Here is a 22005-nt window from a genome sequence, read left to right as displayed (position 1 = left end):
AATTATGATTGCCTTGTGGAAATTAGGATCAATATGTTGCAAAGAGAATAGCCCTGTTTGCAGTGGCAGCCCCATAACTGAGATGTATTTTATTCTCAAACAAATATGCAAATTGTAAATGCCATTCATTGAATTGACCTGGATTGAAAATCATGCTGGTTGTTTCCCTGAGTCTTCTTGTTCTAAATGTTGTGTTTTCAGTACAAAAACCTTGCTGTTTTCAAGTGTAATAACCTTTCATTAAGAAATAAAGCCCAATTATTCTGGTTATAAGTTTGTAACACTAATGGGCTGCTCAGGGCTGATTATAGTCCTAACTGGAGAGAATACCAATAATAAAGAAATAATTGAGGATGACTTTTATGACGATGAATTAAAAGCTAACATTTAATTGTCTTACTCATTTAAGGGTCGTTTAGCCTTTGGGAATCATTATCAGCCTCAAACCATCTGCATTAACTTTGATGATGCTTTCTTAACATATACCACAAAACCACCTTCAAGTCACCTTGATCAATTTATGCACATTGTGAAAGGAAAACTGGAAAATGTGAGGGTTATGCTTGTTCCGAGTCCAAGATACGTTGGCCTTCAAAATGATGAGTAAGTGTTTACAGTTTATGTAGGAATATTTTGAAAAATATTTTGAAAAATGTACTATGTAGTGTATATAAAATTGGGTCCAAAACTCTTCATACAAAGGACCACTGTGCATCTTCAAGTACCCTGCAAATATTAATGCACAATTTTAATTGGGGATAAACACCCAACACTAAAGGGGAGCATTAGTGAGGGGTGGTTAACTTGTGGACCCCCAGCATGTTTTTGTTGACTGTATTTTTAAAATGACATTAGAATTAGTTATGTTAATCCTTGGTTGCTGATATAAGATAATTTTGACTTGATATTTTAGAAGGAATTGGTATAGTAATTGGTATCGTACGTATTAGTAAAGATCAACATAGAAGCCTCACCTCGGCTTCTCATTTCACTGAATATTGTATAACAAGATAAAATCACCACACAACTATAAAGTTACCTTCTAAGTGACTCAATGTGTGTTTGTCATAATCATGAGAGGTATTATTCTTTCTGAAGCTCAAATGAGGCTAAACATTTAGTTCTAAGGTTTCAACGCTTCAAAACTAGTGTAACTGCAAGCAGTTAGAAACTGAAAAGAAATATATTTTGAAAAAATTGAAAATGATTAAATAAATTACAAATCAGTAGGGTTGAATCCATACTAAGTTAGTCACATTTTAGCCCCACTGAAATCCATGGTATTTAAGTTAGTGGTGACTAACTTGGCCCATTGATTTCAATGAGATGAAAGTGTATGTCTGGATCCAAGTCATGGTGAACTGTTGCAAACTTTAATATTATTACATGCACATCTTATAAAAATTAGGCTTTCTATCCCACAGATTAATTGATGGATAATTTATTTGCATCAGTCACCCACCATTGTGAAAGTGAACATGTATAAACATACTAAGCAATCAACATTGCCAAGCTAAATTAATAATTGTATCGTTTAAAACTTGCAGTAAAACAAATGACCAAGTGAGGCAACACTGGTTTTCTATTGACTACAAATTAAGTGTAATATGAGGAAGCACAGTGAGAAGGTGTATTCTGAAATTATCAAGTATTGCTTTAGCAAGGTCATGTTCAAGAAGTGAAGCTACTATACATGGCTCAATTAATTGGCTAAAGTAATTACATTTTGGGGAAATTATTTCATATGAAAGTCACAAAATAACTGATTTCTTTCTTTATAGTTATAAAATGTGGATGTCATTCTCAGGGTAACATTGTTTTGCTCTTTTTTGTATGGATTTGTTACACCTATTGGTCTAATTACTGAAGATGGTCTTTCCCTGTGGGCTCAGATTCTATTTTAGCTGGAAAACTATTAGCAAATTAAAAGAGTGAATATAGAGCAAGGGTAAAGCAAAAGAAAGGCAAATCAAGTCTTCAGCGTAGAAGGTGAAAACATAAGAGTTTTGCCATTATGGTTGACTAACATTGGATTATCTTGATTTAGATATCAATTTTGATCTAACTGGATATCTTAATAAATTCATTATAGCAATTGGAGTTTTAAACTAGCCTGGTGTGTTTTCAAAATAGTGTTACAGGTTTTCTTTCTACGGAAAGTTGGCAACTACCAGAGGAATTAGTCTTTTAAAGACTTAACTTATTGAGTGGGGACTACTACATCAGATATATGAAGTGTTATTGCTAAGAGTAAAATGGGACCAAGTGGCCATAAAATCAAAAAGTACAATCTGTAACAATTCTGTTCTGTGGTTTGCATATCATACTAAGCCAAACCATATCATGCTAAGTGTGCGGGCTCTGGGAGAGATTACAGCCACTTTGCTCCTCCTTGGTTGTTTTGCTGCTGAATTGAGTTGAGCCACGGTTTGGTGCAATGTGGATCTGAACCTGGGCTCCTGGTTAGCTCACCCAGATAAACCACAAGCTTAGAGTGTACAGTGTTTATATCCCCCCCCCCTTTTCTTCTTTAACAGACCACCAAGATTAATGGGTGAAGGTTTTGTTGTGATGCAATCAAATGATGTTGATATCTACTATTATATGGATGAACCAGGTAAGTTCAGTTTCTGCTCAGAGGCTAAAATTCGTTACAGGCACGTAGTTCTCATAGTTGCTTAGTAAACAACTGCTAAGTAGGCATTTTTAGATTGGGAAAATAGTATGGGGGAGGGGGGAGTGTTCAAGTCACCCCAAAGCATCCCAGCCCCTCTAGCCTCTGGTAGTTACTTTTAACTAGTTTTAACTAGTTTTCATGCAAGCAGCAGGGACCTTGCAGAACTGATGGGCAGGAAAGCTTCCCTGCTGCGCATTAGCTCTGCCCATCCACGGAGCAGACCTGTGTCTTTGGCTGGCACGCATGCAGGAGGGACAGGGAAGCATTCCTGTACCCTTTTCTCTAGAAAAAAAAGCACTCCATATATTAATTGCATAGTAATAAGTAAATGGTTCTATGTTAATTGGTAGTAGTTTACAGATGATATGTTGCTTGAATATTTGTTATATTTAAAATGCTTCTGCTGTTTTCTAAAATACAGGGCTTGTACCAGAAGAATCAGAGGAAACTAATGAGGGAGAAACAAGTAATGAGGATAGTAAATTGCAAGACCTCCCGCCCTGTTGGGGATTAGATATAGTTTGTGGCAAAGGAACAGATTTCAACTATGGTCCATGGGCTGATAGGCAAAGGTACTGTTGTTTAATTATTTTGTTTTTATCTCTACTGTTAAAATTGAAGAATATAATCAAAACAGATTTTCCAGCAAAGTTGTCCTAGCTACTTTCATGTACCTAGAATTTGAGGACATCAGTTCTTTTAAAAAAATAAATGTATGCTTGCTTGTATTATACTCTGTTGTGAATTTTGCTTTCTCTATTGTTCACACCCATGTTCATGTACCTGCATGTTTAGAGTCTAGCTGTTTGTTCAGAGATTAGACATATCCCAGTTTGATAATTTTAAAAGGAAGGCCTCTGCGCCAGATGTCTTCTAAATGTTTTGGGCTACAGAGGTCTCATATAGCTCTTTTATAAGACAACTTTGATCAAGTGTTCAGTAGTGAATGAACAGTAGTGCTTCCCTGGAAACTCATTTTGTCTGTTCATAGGGATTTTCCCTCCTGAATCTTGAAGAATAACTTTATGTAAGGCTGCCACTGGGTCCACTGTGTTGTTTGCCTGTTTGAGGAACACAACTTGGCTTTTCAAAAGCAGATTGGTGTTTCAGAACGATTCTTATTATTTTGTTACTTATTGAATTTGTTAGTTGCTTTATCTTGCCCAGAGCAACTTTCAACCAACCAGATAAAAAACCCCACATAGATACATTAAACCAAGAGAAAAAAGAAATACATGAAAAACATCCATCCCACTTTTAATGGCTACAGATAGAAGGCCAAAGGCCTGCTTATAGAGGAAAGTTTTTGCCTGGCACCTGAAGTTATATAAAGATGGTGTCAGGTGAGCCTCTCTGGGGAGAGCATTCCACATTGCAAAAAAGGGGTGTTATTGTGTTGCCACCCTTTGAACCTCTTGTGGAGGGGGCACACGAATAAGGGCCTCAGATTATGATCTCAGGGTCTGGAATGGATAACCTTTTCTTTCTACTGCATTCCTTTGGCAGTGGTGGGCAGGGCCAAAGTCAACAGTGGGCTAGAAGGGTATAAAGCCAAAAATAAATGCACCACTTTCTTTCTGTTTCTCTCCAAGCAGTGGGCTGTCAGGGGAGAGTTAAACCCCACTTGCCATAGGCCTATATTGCTTCTGTCCAGAGAGTTTTCTCCACCTTCCATTGCTTCGTCTATTTTGGCTTTCCCCCGTTCTGTTCCCCCCCCCCCCACTCTCCATCCTGGCTCCCCCTGCAATAAAACTAGGCCAAGGTCTGTAGCTTTCCACCCCTTCTCTGGACAATTTTGTTGAAGTTCAGCAACTTCATCTCGAATAAGTTGTGCTGAACAAGGCAGGGATAGGTAGCATGCTTCACTTCTACAGCCTGCTACCCTTTACTGCTCTAGAGAGCAGGGTCGGGTTCTGTGCAGAAGTGCATTTTATATGAGTTTATATGCATTGTTGAGAGGACGCAGTGAATCTTCTATAGGAGGTTCTTATATTTTGACGTTAGCATTTGTTGGATGCTTACTGTAACTTTCAAATAACATTGATTTATTTAAAATCTCATTAGTTAACTTCACAAGGTCAGCTGTGTAAATCTTTTTGTTTTCTTATTTCTATTTTCAGTTTCTAGGGTAATTGAATTTTATAGTGCCTTAAGATAAATCTGGAATATAGCTTCACTAATCAAGCCTTTTGAGAAATATAGCATAACACATATTTTTTCACTCTCCAGTTCATGTTCTTGCTTCTTGTGTGCTGTGTAGAGTGTCTTAGAGAAAATATATAAATAGCTCATATTCATTTCTAGATGAATAACTGAATTAATATTCTGCTGTTATTTTGTAGGGACTGTTTGTGGAAATTCTTTTTCCCACCAGATTACCAAGTCATGAAAGTCTCAGAAATTCCACAGCCTGGGAAGCCAAGACAAATCCTTGCTTTTGAGCTCCGTATGAATATCATTGCAGATGCCACTATTGATCTGCTCTTCACAAAAAATAGGGTAAATACGAAAGACATATCTACATGTGAGATTTGGGAATATACGTGTATATTTTTTAGATTAGTCTTTCAAATATCATTATTTCAGTTTTGAAAGATGTCTTCTGAAATAAAATTGAATTTTCTTTGTTTGTCATTCTGTTTTTGAATATATATAAATATTCATATCCAATATATTTTGGCTGATCACATAAATCGTAACCTACCAAAATATATTACTTAAATTACTAACAATATTTCCACCCGTATGGTTGTGAATAAAATTTCACGAAGTGAAATGCTCACCTTGGCGAGGACTGTTGAATCATAACCACTAAATATAGTATGCTGTTCACGAGCAAATATTAATTTGTCTAGCTGTTATCTGTTGCTCTTCTTATAGCCTCAGATGAATATGCTTTTCTTCAGCTTCACTGAGTTTTTCTTTTACTTTTTAAATGTATATCAAGCTTTTAATCAGCTGTGGCCTACTAGTTCCCTTTCATAAATCCTGGAAGTTTCTAAAATGATAACTTGAGTCGTGATGTAGTCTGAGTTCAAATAATCAAAATAATGTCTAATTTTTATTGGCAGGAAACTAATGCTGTTCATGTAAACGTTGGAGCAGGCTCTTATTTGGAGGTTAACATTCCCATGACTGTAGCAGAAGATGGTAGGTGGAGACTGAAAGTGTTTTATGTTGAAATAATTCCAGAAGAACAGTTACTTGCAGAACCTGGTTTAATAAGATTACATGTGTTAGGGTTGAGTTTCAGTAATACCAAAGAATTTTCTCAAAATAATTCCTGCATTGGAAGGGGTTGGACTAGATGACCCTCATGGTCCCTTTCGAATCTACAGTCTGTGGATCTATGTCTGTCCACAGCTTGCATTCATTGTTTAAAACTTTTCTGTTGTTGGCTTCTATACTTTCTTAAGATTTGTGAATTTTAGTTCCAGTGCTATCTACTTGGGAGCGAGATACAGTTTTACTTTTTAAGTATATGAGTGATCTGAGTGGAACATTAAAGAACTATCATGCTGATCGTTCTGAATTAATAAGCGATGAACTCAAGATATGACACCTTTGGTTGTATTCTTTGTATACTTCTTTGCAAATTTTCCTATTGCAGGGACATGATAGATTCTTTTCCCCAAACACTGTAGATAAGGAAAATTGTTCTGTGTACTCATAAGATGCTCCGCTCCCTTGCAGCATCAGATTCTTTTTTTTAACTGAGTAGAAGACTCATCTAAAAAATCTTAATTTTTAATTCTATCAGTCCATGCTATGTGGTTAGCACTGATAGACTGGGGGGACCACTACATTTTTTAAAAAAATGAAGAAAGACATAGCAGCAGTTCTTGAATTTTTTGGTTCTGTTTACTAGGTTATTCTCCTACTATTAAAGGGCAGCTTTTGCATATAGATGCCACCAGCAGTATGCAGTTCCGGACTCTCTTAGAAGCAGAAATGTTGGCAGTAAGTATTCTTTTGCATAAGCATCGGAGTGATTTCTACTGTAATTTGCTTTGAAACTTACCTGAATGTAAGGAATTATTGGAAAAAAACAGGGAGTTAAGGGATTTAAAATAAATTAAACTGGAACCAGTGATTCCAGATGTTCACTTCTTTGGTATGTAGGTTCTAGGCTGCTACATTCTGCATCAGCTGCAGATTTCAGTTTTTGAGAGCAGCCCCCCAGAGACTACGCTGGCTAGGTCTAGCCTGGGTGTATGTTAAGGATTCTTTGCCTTCATTATTACCCTTCCTGGTCTTCAGAGCACCTGCATTGGACTGCAAAGTAGCAAACCAAACCAAACAGCACAGAGATTCTGATTGTGGAGCTTCTGTATCAGGCTTAGCTTAATCCTGCCTTCTGGAACTTTTCATTCAGTCTGCCTTGCCCACAAAGCCTCTTCTGATCCTTCAGCCAGTGTGAGGATTTGTCACAGACTGTCTTTGTGAACATCCCATCTTGCCAATTTCAGTCTCTGGAACTTGCTGCACATTTCAAGATACCACACCAGTTCTGCTAAATACTTCATTGCTGCTGTTTCAGAATCTGGTCTTCCAGATTTAGCAGGCTTCTTGTACAGGGGTGTGTCCTTTTTTAATACAAAAAACTTTAGGTTGAAAGCCACTTGATATTTTTACAGTGAAAGCAGATGGCAAAATTACATAGTTTGAGTTCATTTATTATAGATGTTTTTAGATAAATCATGTGGGAATTGACCTTTTAACTTGACAGACTTAAACATTAGTAAACTGGGTTAACTCTCTGCTCATCTTAGGAAGAAATAATTTTTAAATTACGCATTGATTACACGGTTGTCATTTAATTTTGGCTGTTAATCACCATATTAAGAATGAATCCTGCTGCTTGTTTATTTTGTTTAGTTTCATATTAATGCCTGCTACCCCCGGATATGGAACATGCCACAGTCATGGCAGTGTGAAGTTGAAGTTTACAAAGCAACCTACCACTTTATATTTGCTCAGAAAAGTTTCTTTTCAGGTAACTGTTCTGTTTTTGTGTACTTTGCTTTTTCAAATGGTATCAACGTTGATATGGGGTGTGTTTTTGCATAGATGTATGCTTATTCAGAATTGTTACAAATATATACTATTTTCTTGTTCACTCCCTATTGCTTTAGACATCAAACCCATCTGTGGAACTTTTTTTTATATCACAAGAGCATGAAAATACATGCCTGCACAGCAATTTCAGTAAGGAGGTTTTGGTGCACTGGCCATCTAAATGATTCATGTTTCACAGAAATTATACTGTCGTGATGCATATGTTTGTGTTAAATTCGAAATATTAACAAATCTCTCATCCCTTCAACCCCACCCTTGCCCCCCATCATCCTGGGCCATACAAGCCTATTGTTTTGCTTTCTAATAAGCAAGCACTATTCAAAAGCTCTAAACAAACAAGGGCAAAACAAAATTTGTAATAGTAACTGACTGTTTACTTTTCAAGTGGCTGTCTTTTATGTTACTTTGTAATCCCACAATATTCCATAGAAGTTGAGCTGTGTAAAATTACAGCTGTGTTTTCAAATTATAAGACATTACATTTAATTCTTTTTATAATTAAAGGTTTCTATGAATGCAGCTCATTTCATAAACACCCTAAGCCAAACATGAAGTTAAAATGAAATAAACGAGAAGCAGAGGTGATTTCCAAAGTCATTTTTGCTTCTTTTTGCAAAAAAGGGAAAGAATGCTGGACTACTTTGATTGCATAACATTCAGCACTTGTAATATTTTAAATTTTGATAGCTCATTCAAGTGTATTATTTCTTGTCTTCCGAAATATACTTATTTAAAACTGAAGTCAAAATTCTAAAATGGAAACACAACACTAAAACTGACTTTTGCAGTCTATGAGACTACTACAAAAGTTAAGATTTTTGAAAATGACCATTTGGATTACAGTACTGGGAATGAGGCAAATGAGTATTTCTCTTTCCCACAAATGCCTTTAACTGCATATTTAAAGTAGTAGAGATGGAGTTTTGTTTGCACAACAGGACATCATTCTCTGTCCAAATCTGATCCAAAGGGCAGATCTTAAAGATGAATGGGAGGGCAGGGAGGCAGTGCTGCAGGGAGGGAGGAAAGGATGGGCAAGTCCCATTGTTTTAGCTGGCCACTGCTGGATATCACTGTTGCTCTTATTGTAGGCATAGATGCTTAATTTTTTGCAGTGTGGTCCTTTGCATACTTAACTGACAGGACGTCCCATTGAACAAATTGGGATTTATTTGTGATTGGAAAAATGCATAGATTAAAGCTGCAACAGGGCAGGGTTTTTTTTTTAGTGCATTATGCAACAGAAAAGGTAAAGAAACTGACTTTTTAATGCAACAAAATATAATCAGTTTTACAATTGTCTTTTCACACTAGTGACTTGCAGTAACATGTCTCCTTTATTTTTAGATTTGATTCAGGACTGGTCTAGTGACAGTGCTCCTGATATCTTCTCATTTGTTCCCTATTCATGGAATTTTAAAATCATGTTTCATCAGTTTGAAATGATTTGGGCAGCAAATCAGCACAACTGGATTGATTGTTCCACAAAACAACAGGAAAATGGTGAGAATATTTTAAAGCAGGCATGCTACATGCCTTTCCATATGCAGCAGTAATACATGCTTAACCAAAACAAATTCCTTCTTATCTGAAGATAATATTCAGCTCCTTTCCCCCTTTAATTATGAAAAGCCTTTAAATCCCTGATGTAGCAGCGCCATTTGCTAGTTCTACTTATAGAGTCCAATTCCTACAATCACTAAATTTCCACTGTTTTTCAGTGTAGCTAATTGTATATTTTAAAGAGTGCTACACAGAAAGGGGAAATAAATCAGTAGCGATTAACCAGGAAGTATGGATTTGCCTGCATGTTAGGGTAGCTGTTTCTCATACGTTCATTGGGCGTCCTTTTTCAGGCTTTCCTTAACACTGAGGGTATCACTTGTCCTTTATTGTCATTTAGAAAGCAATTGATATTGAAGAGGTATTTACTCATCAAAAGGGGAATGGAAGCAGGTACAAACAAAATTCTAAGATGCCTGTTCTCTTGTTCCAAGTAGGAGTATTCCAAAACACAGAGGTGACAAGAGTGGCTTATGTGCCGTCTGAATAAGCAGATGGAAATCCACCTGTTTTGACAAAAACCAAAGTCAGGAATGCAAGAAGGGATGATGGGCCCAACCCATGTCCATGCAGAGGATTCTGGGCACCAGTGTGGCCTGATGATATATTTGGCCTGTGTTGCCATTTTCAGGGCTGTGCTTGTAGTGAGCACACTGTTTTCGATGCCAGATGACTTTGCATCAAGGGCAGTGACCATCATAGGGACGGTTCAGGTTATAGCCTGCCCAAATGTCCTGAATCTATCAATTACAAGATACAGCACGACTGTACATGACTCAGTCATTTGTGGGAGCATCTTGGGCTTCCTGGATACTTTCTCATGCTGAGAAACTGTCCTTTTCCAGTAGTTGTACTACTCATACTGTTGTTATTGGGAAAAGGTCACACCTCATCATCCTCTATCCAGTCATTTATAGTCTTAGCATATTGGTCTTCATTATGAATGATGATGTGTGACTCTCCTCTGCTCCCTGCCCCCCCCCCCTTGCTGGTTGTGAATTTTAAAAATTATTTTCTGGATGAATGCTATCATATGTTAAATACCGTATTTTTCACCCTATGGGACGCACTTTTTCCCCTCCAAAAATGAAGGGGAAATGTGTGTGCGTCCTATGGGGCGAATGCAGGCTTTCGCTGAAGCCTGGAGAGCGAGAGGGGTCGGTGCGCACCGACCCCTCTTGCTCTCCAGGCTTCAGGAGAGCCCCAGCGCCAGCCCCACAAGATCGGGGGACAGCGGGGAGGCGGAACGCTGCCATCCCGCTGTCTCCCAATGTGGTTTTGGAGGCTGACGGCGGGGAGACGTGTGCTTCTCCCCGCCACCAGCCCCGCAAGCTTGGGGGACAGTGGGGAGGTGCAACGTGTCTTCCCGCTGTCCCCGGACCTGGTCTGAAGGCTGGCGGTGGGGAGAAGAGCGCTTCTCCCCGCTGCCGGCCCCACAAGCGCCGGGGGGGATTTTTTTCCCCTTTATTTCCCCCCCCCCAAAAAAATTGGTGTGTCCTATGGGCCGGTGCGTCCTATGGGGCGAAAAATTTGGTAAATAAAGAGTGGGAACACTCATATATTTAAAACATATTTAAAACAATGGAGGTTTTGCCTCCATTGCTCTTTGGTGCCACCTGGATTGATGTTACCAGACCTTCCTTTTCCTCCTCTTGCAGGTGTCTAGTCCCCTTTTGCATTTGATACAGTCCTGCTTTTTGGTTACAGCTGCATGGCTGTGCCATGTGTGGATCAGAAATATGCAGATGACACATTGTTCTCTTAATGATCCACACAGATGTGTTGCTGGGTGTTTAAAAGACACAAATTGCTTGCAATTTGCATATGCTTATTTATGCATATAGATGCAAATTTAGGCCAGCGGGAAAAGTCACTCTGTAAGTAAAGTTTTTTAAAAAAGAATAAGTTAGAAGGAATGGAAGGGCTGGAACAGGAGAGATGAAGCTCTGGGCAAAAGACTTTGAGTGCCTCCTGGGCCACTCTCCATCAATGTGCTTGGTATTGCAGTAAGGAGAAAAATGTGGTTGCATCTAGTGGCTGCTTGAATAAGCTTTCTTTTGAATCTGAGTAAAAATGGAAAAGGCTCTTTCATTATCCATATAAATGATATATATTGAATTAAATTCTTTCAGTTTTTCTTCTTGTTCTGTTAACCTTCTGTAGCTGAGTGATACATGTGTGTAATTAGTTTAGGAAGAGGAATGATGAAAAGCTCTTTGTCCTCTCATATATCTGCTGAAGCACTAGTGTGGTCTTTGTTAAGAGAATTTTAACAAATAATTAATATTTGATCCCCCCCCCCCCCGTTTTATTTTCTTGCAGTTTATGTTGCAGCCTGTGGGGAAACATTAAACATAGTTTTCTCCTTGCCTTTTACTGACTTTGTTCCAAGCACATGCAGCACTAGGTTCTCTTTAAGGGTAAGTGGCTTTACTATTAAAACAATAAATTCCATATGCTTCCTCGTTCTTTGCAAAGAAACCCTGAGCTTTAAAGAAGAGGAGACATAATTCATCACAACTGTTCTAAAAAAAACCTTATTTTTCATTCTTTAGTGCATATTCCAAATGCTTTTTATCTTTTACTCGGTTATCTCAAAAGACTGTGGCAGTGCTGGTGTGACTAATGCTAAGTAACTGCATTAGTAATTGAAGGCCAAAACCTTAAATAACTGTATTTCTACTTGGAGAATAACTCTTCATAACATGCATATCTTTGGCTAGGCATTTTAATCTTCATTCTAAAGGCATGCATACAGTGGCAATTGTAGTCTTGCAGTTAAATAATAATAGAAATACGAAGATTAACAATTTGGAACGATAAGCACAGTGCCTTTTGTATAGCTTTGAATATATGAGTTTACTAACAGTAGTAGGAAAGTGTAGTTATTTGCTTTGCGGTGAATTTATTGAGATTGTTTCAGTGATATGCATTTTCTTTAATGTAACTGATTTTATCATACGTTATGTAATTGTGCAAAACAGTAAACTCTTTGTAAAAATGTTATGATGTATTATTCCTTCTATAAAATGTTATTTAAAAGTGTAAGTTATGTTATTTACTATGAACAAAATAGTAAATTCCCCATTACATTCCTTGAAATTGTTATTCTCTACACTCAGCTTAGATTGGTGAGAACAGTAGATATGAATTGCGCATGAAAGTAATGATTTTGTTGCACATGTGTTCAAAAAAGTAATGTACAAAAATGGTATAGGGCAAATACCAGTCCTCAGGCCAAAAATATTTTCCATAAAGGTTTGCAGCTGTTGTATGGATATTGTGTAAGTCTTATATTCATGTTATATTTTCAGGGAGAAGGTCTTGATCTTCACTTACTTCTACCTGACTGCCACCCCAGTAAATATTCTCTTTTTATGCTGGTGAAAGATTGTCACCCTAACAAAGCAAATCCTGAGTCTTGCGTTTCGGCTGATAGTCAAAGTGGTCAAAAACCAAGCAAACAAAAGTGGAGGAACTTGACTCAAGAAGAGTGAGTTCTGTTTCTCTTACTAAATACAAAAATGTAACCAGGAGCTAATGTGTTACTATTCGTCTAGGTTCCTGTGTTTTCTCTCAGTGTTATAAAATGGTTAATAAAGCAGTCAGCTATTACAAAAATCTTTTATTTTATTTTAAGGGCTGGCTGGGTTGAATGCTGGACTGTACCAAGCATTATGCTCACAATTGACTATGTGTGGCATCCAATTTATCCCCAGAAGGCTGATGAACAGTTAAAGCAGTCATGTAAGTGCCAACTTTGTCCCTATTATGTTTCAAACTGTTGAAAATGGCAGCTGTTATCATTTTGAAAGAGAAAATAGAACTTAATCAGGATACTTTGGATGCAAGCAGTAGAGTTCGTATCAAAAGTAGAAGGAAGGTGACCTCAAAGATGCATTGAAAAACTTTAATTTATGATTTTCCACTATACAAACATATGCTACATGCCCTGGATTTCAAAGTATTCATACGTTACATTTTTTTTACAAAAAGAGCAGTAACAAGAACCCATTACCCCTAAAAAGTGTCAGGTAACCAAAGTTAACTAGTTTACTTGTTTGTATTTGTTTTTACATTTTCTATGTTGCATTGTATTTCTTTTTCCATTTCACAAGTAATCTCAGAAGGTCAATCCATAACTGTCCTTGTGTGGCTGGTTGAGACCTTGGATGGTCCTGATTACTTAAGTATTGAATAAAGCGATACCATATATTAATGAATTTATCAGGTTTTTTTATGTCACTTTAGTCTCTGACTAAAGCCGTATACCAAATTATTTGCATCTTGTGCTTCTTCAGGGGCAACAAGTTTAAAACTTTCAAAAGGTAACTTGAAGGGTTTCTGTACGGTCTAGAAAACTTGAAACATGTTGGACCATAAATAATTTTCAGTGCACGACCGAGGCATCTTTCTTTTATACTGGTGAATGCTATTCGTTGTTCCTCTGATGGTCTTAGTCCGATATTAATTGTTCTTAATATGATAGGGAGTGAGCTGATCATCTAGAAGTCACTGATAGAGCAACATGAGCCCTGTATTTTATTTTAATGACTTTTGTGGCTTACATATTTTTTTTTTTTCTGCTTACTTGGACAGTGGTTGACTGAAGGACAAAAAGTACACTTTGTTACTCATTTTTTTGCTCATAGTAAAAAGAAAGTGCAGAAACTTTTTGTTCAGAAGTACATAGTATACATGCTTAATAACAGTTCTAAGTTTTCTTGGCTCCTTTTTCCTGCCATGGTTTCCTAACCTATGTTACCTATGAGTAAACCCACTGAAATTAATAGATGCCAATTAGTCATGACCATTAATTTCATGGGGCTTACTCTGCATAGCAGTAATTACAGCAACAACCCATACTTTGTTCAGTGAATATATAGGGTCTAAAAGCATAAAACATTATGTGTTAATTTTTTTAAAAATACAATTTACATACCACTTGATTATTGTAGGAAAAAACTCAAACTCAACTGCTTTGTTTATCCCAAAAGGTAAAACGTTAAAATTATCACTAAAAAAAATTACAGCTGTAATTTAAAACACACAGGTAAAAAAATGCAATAAAACAGACTAAAACAAATTAAAACTCCTGCTGACTTTCTAAACATCTGGGTAGACTTGTCTAAATAAGAATGTCTTCAGCAGGTGCTGTAAGGAATACAATGAAGTTGCCTACCTGATACCAAACGTTAAAGCTTCCTTGAGTTTTTATAACTATAAATCCATAAATGTTTTAGCTTGTTGTGCAAAATTATTTTCATTTACTCCCAAGTGTCAGAAATGGAAGAATCAATCTTATCTGCATCGAGACCATCACAGAAAATGACAGACAGGGGTATATCCCCTTCCGGTTCTTCCCGTCTCCCTGTTGACCCCTCAGAGCTTCCACCGGACAGACTCCGTGTAGAACTGGAACTCTCTCCAGACTCCCATATAACTTTATATGGGCCTCTTTTGAAAGCCTTCCTTTCTATAAAGGTATGATGGACTCGCTGGTCTTACCTTTATTAAAGCACATGGAACAAGCAATGTTTTGATCTATGAGTCATTTTACCGTGTGAAGGAAAGTCTAGATGGTTCTGGCTTGGGGAACTGAGTGTGATGTTTCTGTGTAGATATGGGTCAGCGTGTGCTGCCATTTCATGTGGGCGATAGCAGAAATGTGAGCAGAGCAGTCTACCACCAAGTTTTAAGTGTTTGCAGTTTGTTTTGTTTTGTTCTAGTATTGGGTGCTTTATAAATAATGAATATATTTTTGTTATTGTCAAATCAGCCTTCCTCGTTGCTTAAAAAGCTTGGTAATTGGAAGCTTTTCATCTCTGAAGCATGTGATAAGATACTTAACCCCGATCATACTAACTATTCATATATAGTTTAAAAACGAAAGCTTGTTGATTAGTTTAAATGGATTGTGGGAAAGGAGCTTTATTGTGGTGTCAAAGGTTTACGTTATGCTCTTTTATGATGTGTTTTGCTAATTGGTCCTGCCAGGAAAATTATTTCGGTGAAGATGACATGTACACTGATTTTGAGGAAGTGATTTCAAGCCCCGTACTGTCCATGTCAACTTCTTCAAGCTCTGGGTGGACTGCAGTAGGAGTTGATGCTGACAAAAAGGAGAGCGACACATCAGCCAGACATGCTCACCCCCTCACTTTGCGACCTTGGGATATTACCGTGCTTGTTAATGTGTACAAAGTGCATGGGCGACTGCCAGTGGTAAGTGCTTTGGGTGCTTTGTTTACCCCCAAGCATCAGATGTGCACCCAGTTGTTTAAAAAAATAAGTACGCACATAGAAAAAGAGAATTCCTGACTTTGGGGTATTGGTCATGTTTGACTTGGGTGTGTCCCCTTAAGTAGTACACACGCAGCAATAGAAAATATTGTAAAGGCACATGACAAAACAATGTATAGTTCCTTGGACAAGGATATCTTATTGAGGTAGGGCAGTTTTTACCTTTGCCTCACCCCCTCCCTCCTTTCTTTGGTAATGATGTTGCTGCAGCCACAAGGTTATGGAGAAGCTGCAAATAGCTGCAGCCATTTTAGTAGTGAGTCTCTCACAGACACTGTTGATGCTTCTTCCCTCTCCATAGGATGCCACACAGCAGTTTTCTGTATTGTGCCAATAATCACATTTATTAATTAGTTCATTTTCAAGAGTTCGGTTCCAACTTTCTATAAAATATCCCACATGATCTCTTTCTTTCAGGCAGCTGCTTGTGGAGTATTTTACTAAGCCTTAAACTTAAAAAATATGTGCTCTCCTTCCAGGCTTACAAGGAAACTTGTATCTGTTGGGAAAGACTTCTCTAATAGGTGACCAGCTGAATGTTGGCAAGAAGCTAGCTATTAAGAGTTACATGAACTTTATTTTCCTTGGGAGCACTCAGTGTCAGTTTAGTCTCTGAATTGCCTTTCAAGACCCAGTAGACAGTGTTAAAGTGACATCCCTGTCTCATGTGCGCCCATACATAGATGTAGGCATGTGTCACAACCAGAAGCCCACTCTTTCAGATCTTGGCCCTAGAGAGATGGGCCATCATAGGAACATTGCTGCTTGTACAGTGGTGCCTCGCAAGACGAAATTAATCCATTCCACGAGTCTCTTCGTCTTGCGTTTTTTTCGTCTTCTGAAGCACGGCTATTAGCGGCTATTAGCGGCTTAGCGGCTATTAACGGCTTAGCGGCTTTAAGAAAAAGGAAACAAATTCGCAAGAACTCGCAAGACGTTTCGTCTTGCGAAGCAAGCCCATAGGGAAATTCGTCTTGCGAAGCACCTCAAAAAACGGAAAACTCTTTCGTCTAGCGAGTTTTTCGTCTTGCGAGGCATTCGTCTTGCGGGGCACCACTGTATTGGGAAAGGGGAGGGCACAAACTTTCTAACATACAGCATTCAAGGATCTGTACAAATAGTTAAGATATGATGCTGATTTATGAAATTGAATTACTTCCCTATGTGGCCTGCTCCATTTGAAGAGTGTTGTGAGTCCTTTTTATAATCTGACTATTTGAACAGCTCTTATATTCCATTGAACAACATTTGATGGCATTTTTGGTGCTTTGTACTGCAGCACTGCAACAGTGAGGGCCCTGAATGTCCCACAGCTTTCTTGGAAAGGTTGTGCTTTGAGATGAAAAAAGGATACAAGGAAACTATGTTACAGCTTGTGTTATCACCATTGAATTTATTCTTGAATGACAACTATCAGGTAACATGGGTGAATCATTTTCTTGTTAGTTAGTTCAAGCCTTCATATTAGGTTCTCTATGACTACATACTTTCAAAGCTGCTTGAACAACTATTTGTTAATTTGACAATTTATTCAACAAAATTTATATACTGCTTAACTGTAAATAAAACCTCTAAGCATTTTTTCCTAAGGGTCAGTCAGTTCTGCTATCCTTTCTTAAATGTGATGTAGCACTGCCTGCTCTTGCCACTGTGTTTACATTTTATGCCTTAAGATACATTAGTGGTGGCACTGAACTTACAAGTATTCTGTGATAATCAACATTGCGGCAGCAGATGAGATGGAACTTCCCCTTTTCCTCCTTCTCTTTTCAGCTAACTACCTCTGTTCCCCGTCTATCTGGCCAGTTCTTCACCTTCTGTGGTGCTGTAGGAAGGTGGAAAAAAAAGGAAGTCCAGTTCTGCAAATGGAAGTCCATTGTGCATGAGAGATGACACTATTGGATGTCGCTCATTACAACCATGTCCCCCCCCCCCCATAAAGATGTGTTGCTTCAGCAACCTTAACTCATATTAATTATTTTAAACTGTTTATTTCGTTCACCATAGATAAACAAAATAAGTAAGAGTCATAAGCATCTTGATCTAATTTGTGCATTTTGACAAAATTATAGCTTACATGCATCTGATGAACATATAAACATTTGCTTTTCTATTTCCAAAAAAGAGCAACACTATTGCATAGTTGCAAAATATTAATCCATAGCCAGGTAATGCAGGCTTATTTTAGTGGGCTTTCTCCCCCACCTGACCAGTCTTTTATTCTTCACAGAGGCCCAGTGTGGATGAAGTTCTTCGTGAGGGTCATATGAGCCTTTCAGGTCTGCAGCTAAGGGCCCATGCTATGTTTTCAGCAGAAGGTTTGCCCCTGGGAGCTGACTCTTTAGAATATGCATGGTTGATTGATGTGCAAGCTGGGAGCCTGACATCCAAAGTTACAGTTCCGCAGGTATGCCACTTAGCATTGGATTTGAATGTGTGCACTGTTTTCTTGGCATGAACCAAGCACCTGATCCAAACACACTAAGCCATATGCAGCCCTTATACCTCCTTTCTTCACATGGGCAGAGACGCAAGTCAGGAAGTCTCAGTTAATCATAACTTCCCACTCCATGCAATCTGGGAAACTCTGGTTAAACAAGCCAGACTATGAAGCCATTCTTTAAAGTTGGCTTATGAATCCTGGCTTGCTTGGAAACCATCAAAACTCATGGTTTGCATGTAATGGGAAACTTTTTGGCTTGTTTTCCTTCTCTCATGAAAGGGTGGCATGTGAGTCCCTGAAACTTTTGTATATCCTGGCTTTATTAAACTAGGTTATGATTCTACAAGTTAGGTCGCTAATTTTAGGCTTCCTTGCTGTTTTTCTGAAACACCAGATATTGAAGGGAATATTCACATGATTGTTTCTATCTAAAATGAATTGAAATTCCAAAATGATAATCAAGGGAGGAATTTTAGATAGAGAGAAAGAAGGAAAAGAAAGAAATAGAAGTAAATGGACTATAAGTGTTGGTCCAGATTTTTAAACCTCAAAATGTTAGACTTCACTCTTTGTTTATCCACAATTTAAGAAGATAAGCACCAGGAATTTCAAATAACTTCCACATGCACCTTTGTTTGGTTTGCTTTGATTTACTTGGCTTGGATCCACACAATATTTTTTTTTAAGCAAATCTCTTTAAATCTGACTGCATTAGTAAAACTTAATGAAGGTGGATAAAGCACTATCAGCTTTTGTGTTCCTTTTGTCAGGAAACTACTGTAGATAACATTGAGGTTCTCATTTGTTCATGGCAGTTTAGGTTCTGATTGCATAGGAGAAAACACCTTGTAAAAAGATTGAAGAAAGAGGCTTGTGGAGAACTTGCATGTTGAATACATTCTTACTTTTTCTACATGACTGTTATCACCCCCCCCCTTTTTATGAAGTAGTTAAATGTTGCACAAGAAACCATTATGTTTAGCACTTCAGTTTCTGTGGAATATATTTTCAGTGAGAACAGCACAATTGTTCACAATCATACGCTTGCTAAAAAGATTTCTCAACAAAGTGCTGCTTCATACTCTCTAGGGGTAAGAATCTTGTTATAAGTGAATATATTATGTATATAGAATTAGAATGGAAAGTCCATAGGCCTCTTTTCCAGCTGAAATTACTTTTTTAAAATTAAAAGTCCAGTTATTTTGTATGTGTATTTTGGCAAATACTTGGACTAACATGTGAATCAATACGTTGGTTGTCATGCAACTTAAGCAGCTTTGAACAAGCAGCGTGTTTTTCAATGTTAATGTTCCATTTGTTGATCCTTTCCAGTTTTTCCTGTGTGCTGCTTTAGTGTGAATATGAAAAGTGGAAGTTATTGGTTGAAGGATTTAAACAAAGAAACAAACCTGGAGTCAAACAAATGCTATTTATAAAAAGAGGGTGCAATGGGACTTTCATACCTCCTCCTCCTCCTCCTTGCTGCAGCCCCGATCCCTACCCTACCTGTTGTGGATAGTCCCCAAAATCTCTGGATCAGATATTTGGGGAATGCAGGGGGGTTATAGAGGGGGGGAGCGGTAGGTGAAGCCACCTTTACACAAGCACAAGTCTGTTGTACAAGTGAGTTAAAACTCTATAGCAAATAGTTGGTAATAAATGTTGACTACACCTGGCAGCTTGCATTCAAACGCTACCTTTCATGTTGCCCTTTGCCTTTTTGCAGACCTAGGAAGTATGTCATTATAACGATAATTATAAGGGCAAGATTTTGAGCTCATTTTGTAGAATCAGTTGCAAGGATCGGAAGCCATGAAAGTTCAGTGTCTTTAAAAAAAAAAAAAAAAATTATTAAGAATTTTTTGTTACAATAGAGAAAAAGAAAACAACGTAGCAAAAAACAAACAAAAAAGAAAAACAAACATAAAATTTAGCATCATATAATAACCAACTTTTCTTCATTTTTGGACTTCCTCACGTCTCTCGCTCCTACTTTCCAAATTTATAACACTTTAACCAGCAACTTATCACCTTATTTCCATTCTCATTGTACACTTTTCCAATATTTTGTCCCTAACTTTGAATATTTTTATCTAGGTCTTAAATATCTAATCTTACCATAATATTTATTCAAAATTTATTTTTCTCATAAAATTCACTCATTCTCATAATCTTTTCACCAAATTTTATGGTGCCCTGTTATTTTCAAATCCCTCATCCTTCTTAGCACTCATATAATTTACAGTGTTTTTGTAGGTAGTCCTTGAATTTCTTCCAGTCCTCTTCCACTGCTTCCTCTCCCAGGTCTCGGATTCTGCCAGTCATTTCTGCTAGCTCCATGTAGTCCATCAGTTGCATCTGCCATTCTTCCAGCGTGGGCAAATCTTGAGTTTTCCAATATTTAGCGACAAGTATCCTTGCTGCTGTTGTCGCATACATAAAAAATGTTCGATCATTCTTTAACACCCTCTGGCCAACAATGCCCAAAAGGAAGGCCTCTGGTTTCTTAGGGAAGGTATACTTAAATACCTTTTTCAGCTCATTATATATCATTTCCCAGAAGGCCTTAACCCTGGGGCAAGTCCACCAGAGGTGAAAGAACATTCCTTCAGTTTCCTTACATTTCCAACACTTATTGTCTGAGAGGTGATATATTTTTGCTAGCTTGACTGGGGTCATGTACCACCTATATATCATTTTCATAATGTTTTCTTTCAAGGCATTACATGCCGTAAACTTCGTACCGGTGGTCCATAACTTTTCCCAGTCAGCAAACATGATATTATACCCAATGTCCTGTGCCCACTTTATCATAGCTGATTTAACCGTTTCATCCTGTGTATTCCACCTCAGCAACAAGTTATACATTCTTGAAAGTACCTTAGTCTTAGGTTCTAACAGTTCTGTTTCCAGTTTCGATTTTTCCACCTGGAATCCTAATTTTTTATCCAATTTAAAAGCCTCTTTAATCTGAGCATAATGTAACCAATCTCGCACTTTGTCTTTTAGTTTCTCCAAACTCTGCAATCTCCAATTGTCTCCATCTCTTTCTAATATTTCCCAGTATTTCGGCCATTTGACCTCCATATTGGGTCTTTTCACAGCTTTAGCTTCCATAGGTGATAACCACCTTGGGGTCTTATTTTCTAATAAGTCTTTATGAAAGTTCAGTGTCTTGGGCCATTTTTCAAATAGTTGTGAAAACCTTCAATTTTAATGACTGTTTCACTGTAGTCAATGTGTTCTTACCTCTTTGCAGCTTGCATGCCTGCTCGAATGGGGACAGACATTTGTGTTTCATGTGGCGTGCCGTGAGTTTGAACTGGAAAGGCCAAAATCTGTAATCATATGTCAGCATGGAATTGATCGCCGCTTCTGTGAAGCTAAGGTAAAGCCTAGCTATGATCTGATATTTTCTAGCTATAGTTTGGTAAGATAAATTGGTCATGTAAGAAATAGGTGAACATTTGGAGGTTAATGCCCTTCCAGCTTTATTAGTAGTTGCGGCGAAGCCCCTCCCCCACAACCATTGCTGCCACTTGCTCATGAAATGGGTGAAATACTTTGCACACATTGGAATTCATAAACTAGATTGATGCAAGCTTCTGAAATAAATAGATTCTTTAAATCCATGCCTCCGCTTTTTGTGGAAAACAGAAATGCAGTTGCAGCATTCAAAATGGCAATATGGAAGAGAGGGATTTCTTAAAAAGTTAAGATATTATGCAGAAAAGTAAGACATCCCCTCCCCAGGACACCAATTTTACTGTTTAGAAGGTGGAAATCCTCTTCGCATGTTCCACAGTTTGCAGAAGAATAATCACTGTTCTCATGCCTTTTAAATTATACCAAGGAGAATATGTAATTATGTCCTTTTCTTTTTTTTCTTTTCTTTTTTTCTTTTCTTTTTTTTGCATGATTGTGTTTTCTGTTCCAAATT

The 22005-nt window shown here is 37.7% G+C and overlaps 1 protein-coding gene across 11 annotated transcripts in view; it reads left to right on the top strand.

Moving 5' to 3' along the window:
* The window catches only part of BLTP1 (bridge-like lipid transfer protein family member 1), a 104942-nt gene that overhangs the window by 16381 nt on the left and 66556 nt on the right, over window positions 1-22005 (top strand). For all 11 annotated transcript variants that reach the window (XM_081876530.1, XM_081876528.1, XM_081876527.1 and 8 more), the window contains exons 8-23: window positions 410-603; window positions 2538-2617; window positions 3099-3249; window positions 5020-5176; window positions 5749-5827; window positions 6546-6637; window positions 7556-7673; window positions 9104-9259; window positions 11642-11739; window positions 12634-12812; window positions 12960-13066; window positions 14598-14803; window positions 15317-15544; window positions 16902-17039; window positions 17853-18029; window positions 21325-21453. In XM_081876530.1, the coding sequence (XP_081732656.1) occupies window positions 410-603; window positions 2538-2617; window positions 3099-3249; window positions 5020-5176; window positions 5749-5827; window positions 6546-6637; window positions 7556-7673; window positions 9104-9259; window positions 11642-11739; window positions 12634-12812; window positions 12960-13066; window positions 14598-14803; window positions 15317-15544; window positions 16902-17039; window positions 17853-18029; window positions 21325-21453 (2289 nt within the window). The remainder of the gene's footprint in view (window positions 1-409; window positions 604-2537; window positions 2618-3098; window positions 3250-5019; window positions 5177-5748; window positions 5828-6545; window positions 6638-7555; window positions 7674-9103; window positions 9260-11641; window positions 11740-12633; window positions 12813-12959; window positions 13067-14597; window positions 14804-15316; window positions 15545-16901; window positions 17040-17852; window positions 18030-21324; window positions 21454-22005) is intronic.

The sequence above is a fragment of the Podarcis erhardii genome (assembly GCF_964252035.2).
Source record: "Podarcis erhardii genome assembly, chromosome: 9".
NCBI classification, from domain to species: domain Eukaryota; kingdom Metazoa; phylum Chordata; class Lepidosauria; order Squamata; family Lacertidae; genus Podarcis; species Podarcis erhardii.
The sequence above is the reverse complement of the archived record's forward strand: the minus strand, read 5'-3'. Positions and strand labels throughout refer to the sequence as shown.